The sequence below is a fragment of the Alosa pseudoharengus genome, unplaced genomic scaffold, assembly GCF_046254945.1.
Source record: "Alosa pseudoharengus isolate Yale_2024_CS ecotype anadromous, Long Island Sound unplaced genomic scaffold, YU_APseudo_1.1 YU_APseudo_1.1_scf_15, whole genome shotgun sequence".
Classification (NCBI taxonomy): Eukaryota; Metazoa; Chordata; class Actinopteri; order Clupeiformes; family Clupeidae; genus Alosa; species Alosa pseudoharengus.
In genome coordinates, this window is record NW_027468620.1 from 37,217,957 (window position 1) to 37,232,709 (window position 14,753).

General features: G+C 41.9%; 1 protein-coding gene across 5 annotated transcripts in view; it reads left to right on the forward strand.

The window, feature by feature from the left end:
- The window catches only part of LOC143124661 (uncharacterized), an 81,163-nt gene extending 66,886 nt beyond the window's left edge, over positions 1-14,277 (forward strand). For all 5 annotated transcript variants that reach the window (XM_076286349.1, XM_076286351.1, XM_076286350.1 and 2 more), the window contains 4 exons: positions 7,255-8,144; positions 8,478-8,616; positions 12,505-12,561; positions 13,484-14,277. In XM_076286349.1, coding sequence (XP_076142464.1) covers positions 7,255-8,144; positions 8,478-8,616; positions 12,505-12,561; positions 13,484-13,998 — 1,601 coding nt within the window. In that variant the 3' untranslated portion in view covers positions 13,999-14,277. The remainder of the gene's footprint in view (positions 1-7,254; positions 8,145-8,477; positions 8,617-12,504; positions 12,562-13,483) is intronic.
- The last annotated feature ends 476 nt before the right edge of the window (positions 14,278-14,753 follow it).

Consider the following 14,753-nt stretch of genomic DNA (forward strand, 5'->3'; position numbering starts at 1 on the left):
ACATGTCTGCGCAAGTGAAACTGACAAACTGAACCTCTCGTGGGTAGGCCAGAAACAACTATACTTAAAATCACGAATGAACTGGATTACTGTTACTTTTAAAACGAGCGATTTGATAGCCTAATCCAGTGATTCTTAAACTAGGGGTCGCGACCCCAAATGGGGTCGCCAAAAACTTCCGTGGGGTCGCCAATTATTTTCTGTATTCAGTCTGAAATTATTATTAGGTGAAACAAAGGAATATAATATTGGCCTTTTCTGCCTTTTTCTTATTTACACGCAGTTAAATCAACGAGTTCTGGTTCAGCCTATGGGCTACTGGTCCGCTGATAGAAACAATCTGCTCCCACTATGCAAACTCAACTTGTTCCCGCTATTTTAAGTAAAACAAAACAAAAAACATAGTTAGCCTACTAGCCAAAATGGACAGGTGGCTGCTTAAAAAATTGAACAAAAGCTCGGAAGTGCCATCTACCAGTGCGTCTACTCCTCCGTGATCCTCAGATGGGACAAGTCTACAGGCCGGTGAGAATAAAAAAGAACAAACGGCGCATCGGCTTTATCAGAAAGAATTTTTGAAATATGCATTCACTTGCCAAGTTAAAGATAGGCCTAACCTCGACCACCCACAATGTGTGATTTGCGGCGATGTTCTGGCGAATGAGAGCTTAAAGGGGAACTTGGCAACTATTTCAACGTAATAAACCCGTTTAGAAATCATTTGGATGGTTAAATGACCTGTTCCGGTGAAAATGGTGACTTTTCCCGCTGCCCCTAGCGTCCCCAGGCGGAAAACCAACCTTGCAACATTGAGACTACCGTCCCGAAAAGATAAGTGAGAAACAAGAAACTAGTTTTAAATCGTGTTTCTTACCTTGTAACATCCACATTGTCTGCCAAACTTACACTAACCGTTTTGCTAGCTTGTAAACAAATCCATGTGCTTTATCGTTACCTTTTTCCACAGTTTGAAATAGCATAATGCACAATTTCTCTAGCAGAGGGGGGAATCCTGCCAAGTTTCCCTTTAAAACCTGTCAAAATGAAACGATATCTCAAAATACAGATGTCGGCTCAGCACCGTGGAGGAAAATCTCCGTGTCGCCGTATGCAGCATTCCTCCTAGAATTAACTTGCTATGTTCACGGAAGCATGCCCACCCTTCCCATTGAAATTGTTAAAGATAGTAAACCAGAAAAGGGAAATAAAAAAATACTGTTATTGTTATCGCCATAAATATAATTAATGTAACGTTGTAGGCCTAATGCTGCATGTGTATGTGTGTGTGCATGCTTGTGTTTGCGCGCGCTACGCACATAACGCTCTGATCTGATATGGCGGCAGCCTACAGCCTACACTTGTTTAATCGTGATTGTTTGTTCGTGTAAATAAAACAAATGACTTTGCTTTCTAGTTTTTGCTTGATTTAGTTGTTAACGTTTGAGGGGGGTATTTGAGTAAGGACTTAGAATGGGTTTGGGGAAAGTGGGGTCGCCAGACCTCGCCATACTTTTTTGTGGGGTCGCCAGACAAAAAGTTTAAGAACCACTGGCCTAATCCACTGCACGAAAAAAAGGAAATGGCAACGTGTTCTATTTCTAACAGGTGAATATCGTAGCAAATAGTATGGCGATGGCAGCTTAAAAAAAAACATTTATTTCACTCATCTCGCTGAAATGAACGTAGAATGTGGCCTGTTGCGCAAAGAAATTAATTAGGCAGATGATCTACATCTCCGTTAACCGAAAGCTAGTTTTCATCTCTATTGTTGACGTGAAATATGTCTCCATAGTGTCAGTGAAGTGATAACATAATTATGCAATTGCCGGTAGCCTCACGTCACGGGAGTCAGAAAGAAGCTACCAAGACGGGCCCTGCTCTGTTTCTGTCCCTCCCAAACTGCGCTAAAATTGTGTAGGCTATTTAACAGCCAGAATTTTTTTTAAAATGCCCGGGGAGGCCCTTTTATGATCCACACTACCTCTTACAAAATAGGCCTACTCCAACGTCCATCTAGCTCTTGTGAAGTATGAACTTCTACAACACTGCCTATTAGGGTGCATCAAAAAACACAATTCTTGAATTTTGATATGGCTGGGTGCTAAAAGTGTTCCAATATATGTAGAAACAACACATGCAAAATATTTTTCCAGTACATTATGATTTAGGGGTGCCACCGCACATCTGTTTTTGTTGGATAAAGTGTTTAACAGTGCTCAATGGTCGCCATGGAGATCTGAGGTAAACAATATACTACAGCTCAAGAAAACTGAGGTGATCTTTCTGTTTGAGGTGATCTTGATCTGTGTTGGATGTGTTATTACATATTACTATCATATCTGTAGTTGTTTCCCCGACCCCTCTGCAAAGCTAATTGCGTGCCCACAGCTGAACCACAAGCGCAGTTTAATAGTTAACCAATTGTGACATTAAAAAGAATCAAACTTTAGCGATCATACATGATAATAAGATGTCAACGAGCAGCGACATACAGAGTAGGCCTAGTAGTTCTACTAATCTACTTAAAAATACTTGAACTATTTATTGCACAATGAAGAAAACTGATGCTCTGAATACTTATTCAGCTGTCTCTAAAAGTTTCTCTAATTGACGCATTCAACCGCGATTTTGATTACACCTGCTTTTAAAAGGCGCAGGTTTTTCACCGCAAAACAGACATGCGCTGTTTTCATACATATGGCGGAACACCTAATCAATGCTATTAGCACTTGTCGTCTCCTGTGTTTGCGCGATACTCCCACTTTCCCCTGACCCTCCTAAGAATGCATATGCATGACACGGAAAAGTGCAAATAGCCATTTGCAGATCCCACGACAGGCAGTCTACACTTTTTCCTCAGTGCGGCCTGTTTGTACATACCTCGCCATGCTTTTACGTGTACTTTGCGAATGAAATATGCCTGACGTGGGCACAAAAACATACATCTGGCCCTGTCTCTCCTTTTTTCATTCACTTTCTCTGGGTGTCTTACTTCTCTCCTTTGTATCCCTTATTCTCTCTCTCTCTATTTATCTCTTTGGCTGTGGAGAACTTGTGTGTGTGTGTGTGTATGTCTGTGTGTGTGTGTGTTTGTGTGTGTGTCTTTGTGTGTGTGTCTGTGTGTGTGTTTCTGTGTGTGTGTGTGTCTCTGTGTGTGTGTGTGTGTGTGTGTGTATGTCTGTGTGTGTGTCTGTGTGTGTGTGTGTGTGTCTGTGTGTGTGTGTGTGTCTGTGTCTTTGTGTGTATGTCTCTCTCTGTGTGTGTGTCTGTCTGTTTCTGTATGTGTGTGTGTGTGTGTGTGTCTTAGTGTGTGTGTGTGTGTCTTTGTGTGTGTGTTTGTGTGTGTGTGTGTATGTCTTTGTGTGTATGTCTCTCTCTGTGTGTGTGTCTGTCTGTTTCTGTATGTGTGTGTGTGTCTGTGTTTTTGTGTGTGTGTGTGTGTGTGTCTTAGTGTGTGTGTGTGTGTGTCTTTGTGTGTGTGTGTGTGTGTGTGTGTGTGTGTGTGTGTGTCTGTGTGTGTGTGTGTGTGTGTGTGTGTGTATGTCTGTGTGTGTGTGTGTGTCTGTGTGTGTGTGTGTCTGTGTGTGTGTGTGTGTCTGTGTGTGTGTGTCTGTGTGTCTGTGTGTGTGTGTGTGTCTGTGTCTTTGTGTGTATGTCTCTCTCTGTGTGTGTCTGTCTGTTTCTGTATGTGTGTGTGTGTGTGTGTGTGTGTGTGTGTGTGTGTCTTTGTGTGTGTCTGTGTCTTTGTGTGTATGTCTCTCTCTCTGTGTGTGTGTGTGTCTGTGTCTTTGTGTGTGTGTGTCTGTGTGTGTGTGTGTGTGTGTGTGTGTGTGTATGTCTCTCTCTCTCTGTGTGTGTCTGTCTGTGTCTGTATGTGTGTGTGTGTGTGTGTCTTTGTGTGTGTGTGTGTGTGTGTGTGTGTCTGTCTGTATCTGTGTGTGTGTGTTTGTGTGTGTGTGTGTCTCTGTGTGTGTGTGTGTGTCTGTGTCTTTGTGTGTATGTCTCTATGTGTGTGTGTCTGTCTGTTTCTGTATGTGTGTGTGTGTGTGTCTTAGTGTGTGTGTGTGTGTCTTTTTGTGTGTGTGTGTGTATGTCTTTGTGTGTATGTCTCTCTCTGTGTGTGTGTCTGTCTGTTTCTGTATGTGTGTGTGTGTCTGTGTTTTTGTGTGTGTGTGTGTGTGTGTCTTAGTGTGTGTGTGTGTGTGTCTTTGTGTGTGTGTGTGTGTGTGTGTGTGTGTGTGTGTGTGTGTGTGTGTCTGGGTGTGTGTGTGTCTGTGTGTGTGTGTGTGTGTCTGTGTGTGTGTGTGTCTTTGTGTGTGTGTGTGTGTCTGTGTGTGTGTGTCTGTGTGTGTGTGTGTGTGTCTGTGTGTGTGTGTGTGTCTGTGTCTTTGTGTGTATGTCTCTCTCTGTGTGTGTCTGTCTGTTTCTGTATGTGTGTGTGTGTCTGTGTTTTTGTGTGTGTCTGTGTGTGTGTGTCTTTGTGTGTGTCTGTGTCTTTGTGTGTATGTCTCTCTCTCTGTGTGTGTGTGTGTCTGTGTCTTTGTGTGTGTGTGTCTGTGTGTGTGTGTGTGTGTGTCTGTGTGTGTCTGTGTCTTTGTGTGTATGTCTCTCTCTCTCTGTGTGTGTCTGTCTGTGTCTGTATGTGTGTGTGTGTGTCTTTGTGTGTGTGTGTGTGTGTGTGTGTGTGTGTGTGTCTGTATCTGTGTGTGTGTGTTTGTGTGTGTGTGTATGTGTGTGTGTGTGTGAGTTGAACATGACCGCAACCAACAACCAAACCTTTGCCGCTGCAAACCCAAGCTAATCCCTGAATAGGACGGTTACTCTTGGGTGGCAGGTGGGGGAGACATATCTGGGGGGAGACACACTGGCTATAGGTTCAGAGTTCAGGTTCCATTCCCTCTCTCTTTCTCCCTGGTGATGTTGCTCAGTGGAGCAGAGACTCTGGCACAGACTGAGCAGTTAAGTTCAGAGTTTAGTTAGTGTCAGCTCTTACTATTAGGCCCTGTTAGTCAGTGAGTTAGCCACTAGAGAGAGTTTGTTCTTTTAAGTTTGTCAGTATCGCCCTTTGTGTTTAACAATAAAGTCAATTAAATTTTATATGTGTGTCCGACATCCATCACTGCTGCACAGAATTCAGGGTAAGGCCACGTGAACATGTCCCATTGACCTCCATTCATTTTGTCTATAGGACAGTGAATGGAGAATCTTGAAAGTTGAATTCTGAGAAATGCCCAAGTTACCCAAAGGGCAAACAAACAACTTTTACTTTGATAACCCTATAGAACATGTTACTGTATACAAGTTCACTGTACTCAACATTTCCAGGTCAAATTTTGGCAATTAGACTAAAAATTGCACATTTTTCGAAATTTCGCCAAAGTTCATGTGTTACGTGGCACCCCTAAATCTCAATGGAATTACTCAAAACTGTGCAAAAGTCATTTTTATGTTAATTGGAACAAAATGCAATGCCAGCCAAATTGATATTTTGAAATTAAAATTTTCCATTCAAATTTGATGCACCCTACTGCCTATACAATTGTCAGCAGTCAGTAACAGCATAATGTGACTTAATGGCCTGTGTGATTGGGATGTGGATTGCTCGTTTATTATGAGTAGGCCTATAGGCTATGGTATGGCTATATGGTATGGTATTCTCTCCGATATAATAAATACAACACATTGGGTTTGGCAAGAAATTTGGCAATACTACTTTCACACAAGTGATGGCACCCCTGCTTGGAGACAGAAGATTGTCCGTTTTGCTTTTAAGGATTTCATCTGCAATGGAAAAAAATGGAACGACATGTAGGCTATGCTTACTTTAGTGCTGGACTTGGACTTGACTTGATCAATAGGGACTCGACTCGGACTCGACGGGGATCAATAGTGACTCGACTCGGACTTGACTCGGATGAGTAGTGGACTCGACTCGGACTTGGAATTTTTTTTTAATGACTTGGACTTGACTCGGACTTGAACACTGGGGACTCGAACCTGGACTCGGACTCGAGGCATAGTGACTTGACTACAACACTGTAGTCAAGGGTTAGAGCCTTGAATTTTATGCGGGCCGCCATAGGTAGCCAGTGTAGCTGGATGAGCAGCGGGGTAACATGTGCCCTTTTGGGTTGGTTGTAGACCAGGCACGCTGCCGCGTTCTGGATCATCTGAAGGGGTTTCACTGCGCAGGCTGGGAGACCTGTCAGGAGGGCGTTGCAGTAGTCAAGTCGTGAGATCACTATTGCCTGAACCAGAAGTTGAGTAACATCTTGAGTCAAGTAAGTCCTAATTTTCCGTATGTTGTAGAGTGCGAAACGGCATGACCGGGAGACTGAGGCAACATGATCTGAGAAGGTTAGTTGGTTGTCGAGAACAACTCCTAGATTTCTTGCAGTCCTGGTAGGTGAAACAGACAGGGAGTCAAATTTGATGTTGATGTCGTGGTGTATGGTATGTTTAGCTGGGAGGACCAGCAGCTCAGTCTTTGAGAGGTTCAGCTGGAGGTGGTGTGCCTTCATCCATGTAGCTATGTCTGAGAGGCAATCTGAGATCCGTGCTGAAACCAAGGGGTCATCAGGTGGAAAGGACAAATAGAGCTGTGTGTCGTCTGCATAGCAGTGGTATGAGAAGCCATGCGAACGGATAATCTGTCCCAAGGAGGTGGTGTAGATAGCAAAGAGAAGGGGGCCCAGCACAGCCCTGGGGGACCCCTGTGGTGAGATAGTGAGGTGCAGATAGCTGACCAAGCCATGATACGTTAAACGAGCGTCCTGTGAGGTAGGATTCAAACCAGGACAGAGCAGAACCGGAGATTATCTGTGTCAAAGGCAGCCGATAAGTCAAGCAGAATGAGTACTGATGACCAAGCGGTCGCCCTGGCTCCTTTTTAGGCTTCTGGTACAGACAGCAGAGCCGTTTCGGTAGAGTGGCCGCTTTTGAACCCAGACTGATTTGGATCCAGAAGGTTGTTCTGTGAAAGGAAGTCAGAGACCTGTTTGGAGACTGCTCGTTCAAAGCCTTTGGATAGGAAAGGCAGGAGTGAGACAGGGCGGTAGTTCTCGACTTGAGCAGGGTTGAGAGAAGTTTTCTTAAGTAACGGTGTTACCCGGGCCATTTTGAACGCTGTTGGAAATGTGCCGGAGGTTACCGAGGCATTGATGACATCTGTGATAGCTGGTGCGATGGTCGGGCTGAACCAACAGTGATTGACTAAACGCTAATGCAATGCACTGTGTTTTTTCTGTCTTGCAGGCCCTGTTACCAAAACATGTGATGTGAAAGGTCCACCCAAAGTGGTATGGATGTGTGGTTTTGCTCTTTCGGGTTTGGCTAAAAGGATAACATCAGCACAAAATCAGGCCGCTAAACTAGGGAATACATGCGCGAGCATGAGGGTTCACCAGTGGGGGACTCCTCAGATGACCTGGACGGAACTGGTAATCGAGATGTGCCGGTTCAAACGTCAGCAGCCCCGCCCAGACATGCTCCTCATTCATCTGGGAGGGAAGAACGTTGACCTGAGAAATCCACACTGTAGTCTGAAAAGCATCAGGAAGGATTTGGGTAAAACGCACAGAATCTTCCCCCAGTGCCTGATTGTGTGGTCCGACATGCTGCCAGGAGGCTCCTGGAAATTTAAAAGCATGACTGACGAAGCCATAGCAAAAGCCATTGATGTAATTAATCACAGAGCACGTTCTTTAATAACTGACCTGGGGGGGAGAGTTATCACTCACCAGAACATTGGGCCTGAACTCTGTCTCTCCAATTACCATGAAAAGGGCCTCTCAAAGCAATTCATTGAAATGTTTAAAGAGAACATACACACATTTTTAGATGAGTGGGAGATGGGGGTCAATCCTGATTCAGAGCTCACAGACACCACCTCAACAACCATAGCGCCCCCTGCTGACATTACAGGGCCTACTTCAGACAGGTCACATCTCAGCCAGAACGCATCTGAGCCCCACAGCCTTCCGGCCACCTCCACTGCTCCTGCTGTTTCATCAAGCTCACCTCCTGCAGCCACCTCCACTGCTCCTGCTGTTTCATCAACCGCACCTCCTGCAGCAGGTGATGATGTGGATATGATTCCCGAAGACTCAGGAAACACCACCGTCTCTCACCAGCTGTCCCAGAAGGTAAACCAGGTCACTTACTTGATCATTATCTCATTAAGGTCATTAATAAAAACTTGTAGGTCTAGAGAGCTACTTGGAATTGGTGATATTGAAACCAAGAAGGTGCGCTTTGGTGTAGGGGCATGAACAATTTAGCAAAAAAACCAAGGCACTGGTCTGTTGAAGAAAAGATTGAAATGCCTGCCTTTATTTTAATGGGCAAATCTACATGATTAAAAACCTATACTTTGGTGGTTTGCGGCGTCTAGCCTTCTTCAGGAAGTTTTTGATTGTAGATTGTTTAAATAAAGGTTTGTAAAAGTGAGAATGTATTTTTCCTTCCTTCCTTCACAGACTTCCCACGTGCCTCAGTCTAAAAATATATCAAGCATCACTGTCAAGCAAAGTGTCTCTGCGGAGAAATCCTCCAACACACTGAAACCTCAGAAGGAGGATGTCTGCAAACAGGAAGTCCGACCGATATCTGCAGCTGGTTGGTCACCTTCCTGATTATAAACTTACACTTGCATTAAGTATTGTTACTGCTTCTTGTAGTGGATCAAAGGCTTGGCTCGAAGAGCTGCATAGCCCTTTTAAAACAGATCCTTTCCAGTGCCTGCACTGCAAAAACTGCTTAATCAAGATCAAAAAATCTAGTTGCCATTGCTTTCAGTATAAAGAGACTTGCCTAGCACTTTCTCGTAAATTCCTTTGACTTAATTTTAAGTCTTCTCATCCTGAAAACAAAACAAATTTGTCTGCCAGTGAGTTAAGCAAATGTATCTTGAGAAGACTCCTTAAAATAAGTCAACGTCTTCTTAAATTAAGTAAAAATTATCTTTCGAGAGAGCGCTAGGTAAGTCTCTTCATATTAAAAACAATACAAATAGTTTTTTTTGATCTTAAAGGGGAAATCCGTTGTTGAATGGGTTTTAAATATGACCATAAGATAGTCATTGAAGAGGGGTGACCCTATCCAGGCCCGAAGCATTCCGAAGTTAGACATTTTACCAATTCTTCCAATAACATTAGCAAACAGGACATCGGTTCTACTGCACATAAATCGCTTCTTTTAACCCATCTACAAGGCTAACAAGAGCTCCACACTTCGTCGACAGTGTAATTAGGTTTAACATTTGAAACGAGGCATTGTCAACATTGTATGTGTGCTGAAAGTTTATTTAGTTTATATAAATTTAGTTTATACACACACTACCTGGAGTCATAGACCGTTTCTCAAAGTCAAGGATGGGTCCTTTAAAGCCGCTCTTTCAAGGACGTTACGTTATCGAATCTCGCCAAGCACTGTTCCAATGTCAAGGGTGCTTTAAAATTCTATCAAGCACTGAGTCCTTCGTTCTGAGATTTTCGAGGATGCATGCGTGTATCCTCTCCGTGCTTGGAACACCCACAATCCTGTGCGCACATGATTTTTAATAATGCACCTGCAGCTTCCTGCACACTCGCTAGTTAGTCTGTTCCATTGTGTGTTTTCCGTATGCTAAGAAGAAGCCTTGCCTTGTCTTTGAAGGATTCGACTCGGCAGGACTCAAGCACGAATCCTTGACTTGAATTTAGAACGAACGAGAATCTTGTGTTGTTGACAGAAGGAGGACCTCTTCTTGTTCTTGTTGTTGTTCTTCTTTTTCTTTAAATGGCAACTATTTGGTGTATTAGCACCACCGCTGGACTAGAGTGTGGCGCAAGAGTGGAATTAATCTTTTACAACTCATGCGTTGAACCCGCTTCTTTCCCCCCTCCTGGGTGACACACCCCCTCCTTCCGCACAGTCCTCCTTCCATCAACAACATGAGATTCTCGTTCGTTCTAAATTCAAAATGGCTTCGCCGGAAACCAAGCTCAAGACTATGAGTCCAGGTAGTGTGTGTATAAACTATCTTCTAAATAAACTTTCAGGTGGTTAGAAGTAAAAGAACTTTGTGGATGGGTTAAAAGAAGCGATTTATTAGTCCAGTCATTTTAGGAGAAAGGGTTGAACAAATTGCAACACAAGCAAACTTAAACTGATTTTGTATCCTCAATATGTCCTGAGTAAGGGAAAAAAAGCCCCGAAGAATCCCAATAGGGGAAAGTTTAGAAAAAGACCTAAATATACCCTATTCATGCACCTATACAGTATTTTTCTCACGCAAATAGGGGGAAAAAATTAACCTTCACATATCACCATGAAAATTACTGAGTTGATTACTTACATCAAGACAAACAAAAAATGTATTATAAGTTTTTTGAAATTGTTTGTTAACATGGGCAAACAGGGCATAATGTAATTATGTATAGCTAATGTATAGTGACCCAAAACTAATTGCAACATTTGACAAACAAATTGTCCAAGGCATGGAGGAAGATAATACATGTCTTAACTGGTATTATATCTCATCTAGAGGGTATATGCTTATAGAAAATATATAGTTTATGGTGTTTAATTTGTTTTCCCTGGACAGTATAGGCCAAAATGTATCCACTTTACACTAGATTCGCCTTTACTGAATAGAGGGCAATGTATTGTGCATGGCATAGAGGAAGATAGGAAATGTCTTAAATGGTGTTATATCTCCTCCGGAGGGTATATGCTTATAGAAAATATATAGTTTAGGGTGTTTAATTTGTTTCCCTTAATAGTGCAGGCCAAAATGTATCAGCTGTTCACTTGATTCGCCTATACAGAATAGAGGAGTATGTGTTATGCATGGTATGGAGGAAGATGGGACATAAGTTGATTGATGCTATATTGTACAGTGCATATACTTTTAGAATATGTATAGTTTTGACTCTTCTATGACTTTGGTAAAACCATGACCCATGCATAGGCATGCATTGTTAATTATTAATCTTAAACTATATTTATTAATATAGCATTTTTGCCAGATGTCACAACAATAGAGTCACTTGGAGGCTAACTGCAGTTATCCCATCTGCACCCTTCTGTTGAATTAGGACATGATCATGTCCATCTTCAACTTTGCCTTCACAATTTTCCTGCATTCACTAACATAAACATACTGTGCTGTCCGATTATTGTTTTAGACAAAAATTGTGCAAAGTAAAGGGGCATCATACAGGCCCCTCTGATTGGACAGACACTATATCAGTCACCCCTGGGCAAGACGTCAATTACTATAAGACTTGCAAAATGATGGACTGATACTTTAGTGTGATATACTGTATGTTTCAGTGACCTCTAAATCAGATTACGTAAACACCAAAACCACTTTCCTTGGCTGAATAATGCCTAACTATGTGTTTGTACAGATTACACATTGTGGAACATGCAAAAAACCCACTTGGCTCTATTTAAATATTCAACAACCATTTCCATTGATTCAAAGGGCCACAATCTAAAAATAGACACCAATTTTGCAACAAACCAGTCTGAAATAAGCCAAAGGAATTCACTCTTTGAAAATAAAAGAATGTTCCTCAACAATGCAAGATTCTAAAATTCCATGTTAAGTTAGATGGGGTCAGATATTCTTTAGAATGTGTATTCTACAACATTCTAATTACAGTTTTGTCAGTATTTGCTGAAGAATAATGCATAAAACAACCCTCATTTTAACATATTTCCACCAACTGGATTTTCATGGTCTTTTACTATGGTGTAAAGATCAACAATTGAAATATAAAAATGTGAAAATAAATTCTGTTGCATTTAGTTTTGGGTCAGACCTTTGCCTGGACTATTAGCTCCGTTGTGATATTTATACAAATTAACTATACGTAATTACATGCCCTGTTTGCCCATGTTAACAAACAATTTCAAAAAACGTATAATACATTTTTTGTTTGTCTTGATGTAAGTAATCAACTCAGTAATTTTCATGGTGATATGTGAAGGTTAATTTTTTTCCCCTATTCACGTGAGAAAAATACTGTATAGGCGCATGAATAGGGTATATTTGGGTCTTTTTCAAAACTTTCCCCTATTGGGAATCTTCGGGGCTTTTTTTCCCTTACTCAGGACATATTGAGGATTCAAAATCAGTTAAGTTTGCTTGTGTTGCAATTTGTTCAACCTTGACCCCTATTTTGTCTTAAAATGACTGGACTATATGTGCAGTAGAACTGCCCTGTTTGCTAACGCTATTAGCACTATGAAAGAATCTGTAAAAAACTTCTGAATGCTTCGGGTCTAGATAGGGTCACCCCTCGTCCATGACTCTATCTTATGGTCATACTTAACATATTTAAAACCCACCGGATTTCCCCTTTAATATAACATTAATAAGACTTAGATTGTATTTCCTGCAGTGTGAATGCTGTTTGTTCTGCTGATGTAAGAGCATGGATTGCCAGTGAATTCTACGTTATGCGGGTACTTATGAGGCTGTTTTGGTCATATCATTTTTTATCTCTATAACAGTGACGGACATTAAGGCCATTTCAACTGAATCAAAGACCAGAGAGGAGTTCTTAAAATGTGAGACAAAGACACACACACACACACACACACACACACACACACACACACACACACACACACACACACACACATAATGTCAACATTGACATATGGACACACATACACATAAGGGTCTGTCTTCCTTACATGCATTAAGCCAAGACTAAAAGAGAGCATCTCTGTGGAGATCTCTGCTGAAAAACAAACTTTTGTGTCTAGAATTAGATTTAAAGGAGAATTCTGGCGTTTTTTCACATGGATCTCCATTTTATCAAGGTCACCGAGTACTGCTGGTATGAAAAAACCTGAAACCAATCGGTTTTACCTATTTGAAGTTGCTGCAGCCAACAGCTAAGGCAGCCAGACTTGCAGGGGCATGAACATGGGGGCTCATGAACATGCCCCCAGAGAGTGGCACTATAGCTGCTCATGAACATGCCCCCTGAGAGTGGCACTGTAGCTGCATTGAAGCTTTAAACTGTTGGTTACAGCAATGCGAGCTAGGTAACACTGATTGTTTTGGTATTTTTGTACTGACAGTACTCAGTGACTAACCTGGAAAATCCAGACCCTGATAATCTAGAAAGATTAAGGGTCTGGCCCCGAACAATGTAATGGCCCAACTCTATGGGCGGTTTATGGGCGGTTTATGGGCGGTTTAGCTCACCTCTGGCCCGCCTATGTCAGATACGATTTGATTGGTTTTACGGGATGCAAGGGGAAAAAGTAACATGCATCATTGCTCATTGCCAGAGTGTTTCGCAGAGACAATTCCATTGTGCTCTTGCAAGAACTCTGGATTTCCAGGGTACTCAGTCACCTCGAGAAACAGAGATCCATGTGAAAAATCGGTGGAGTTCTCCTTTAATCCATGTGCAAGCTAATGTCCCATGTTTGTACTTTTAGAGATTTAAACCCCTGAAACATGTTCTCCTCCAAGGTTATCGGCTCTTCACTCTGAATCCAAACACGGCACACAAGAAGCTCTATCTGACGGAGAACAACAGGAAGGTGGAATGGAGTGACCAAGACCATCTATATCCACATAACCCACGAAGATTTGTTGAGAAATGTTTCCAGGTGCTGTGTTGGGAGAGCATTTCCGAACGCCGCTACTTTGAGGTTGAGTGGAGTGGAAGTGTTTGTATATCACTCTCATTTGACAACCAAGGCTGGAAAAAACGGGTTGATGTTAAGTTTGGATCAAATATTCTGTCCTGGGCGCTGAAACTCTCCCGCACTAGCTGTTGTGTCTATCACAATGATGAGAAGATCAAAGTTCCTCAAGTGACAAGCTCCAGAATAGGAGTGTGTGTGGACTACAGGGCTGGCAATTTGGCCTTCTATAGTGTCACTGACACAGTCACCCTCATCTGGAAAGTCCAGACCAAATTCAGTTTTCCACTCTTTCCTGGATTTGGTTTAGGTCGTGGATCATCAGTGAAGCTCCTGTGATTCCAATATGGATAAAGGTTGTCGCAATATGCACATCTTATTGCCCACACACATTAATATAGACATATTTTTTTATATTATAAGTTATACATATTGTATTGCTGTTCACACCATGTCTTCTGTTCCCTATGTTCTGTGTTGAATATTTGATTGGTGAACAGTGTGTTCTATGTTTGTGAATTTGCTTGTATACAGTGCATGTTGGCCTTGGATTTTTTTTAATTTTACAGTGTCCTTGGGCAACATGAAATGTGCTTATAAATAAAATGTATTATAATAGTATTGTTGTTGTTGTTGTTATATATATCGCCTTATCTTTATTATTATTATTATAAACCCATATCCAATCTGCTGTTTGTATACATGGATTTCTATGCAACGTCACGAAAACATGCGTGCGCAACTAAGAGGCAGAAAGCACCATAGAACAGCATAGAGCAATGCTCTCCATGAACAGAATAAAATTAGTTTTTGTGCTGAAAACTGCACCAATTCGAAATCATGATGGTTAGAGAATGTTAAATATGTTCAATATCCCTAACGGAATGCATGTCTTCGACAAAAATGACAAAATACGTTGTTATATTAATAATGCAAATGAACGGCAAACTTTGAAATATAGTCTGAAATTAGATGTTATTATCATTGAGACAACAGGGGTATACAAAAAAAATCTGATTGTAGCTTACAGCAGCCGACTATTTAGGTTAAGTTTATAACGTTGTGGACGGCCACCGAGCGTCTTCTGCCCCACG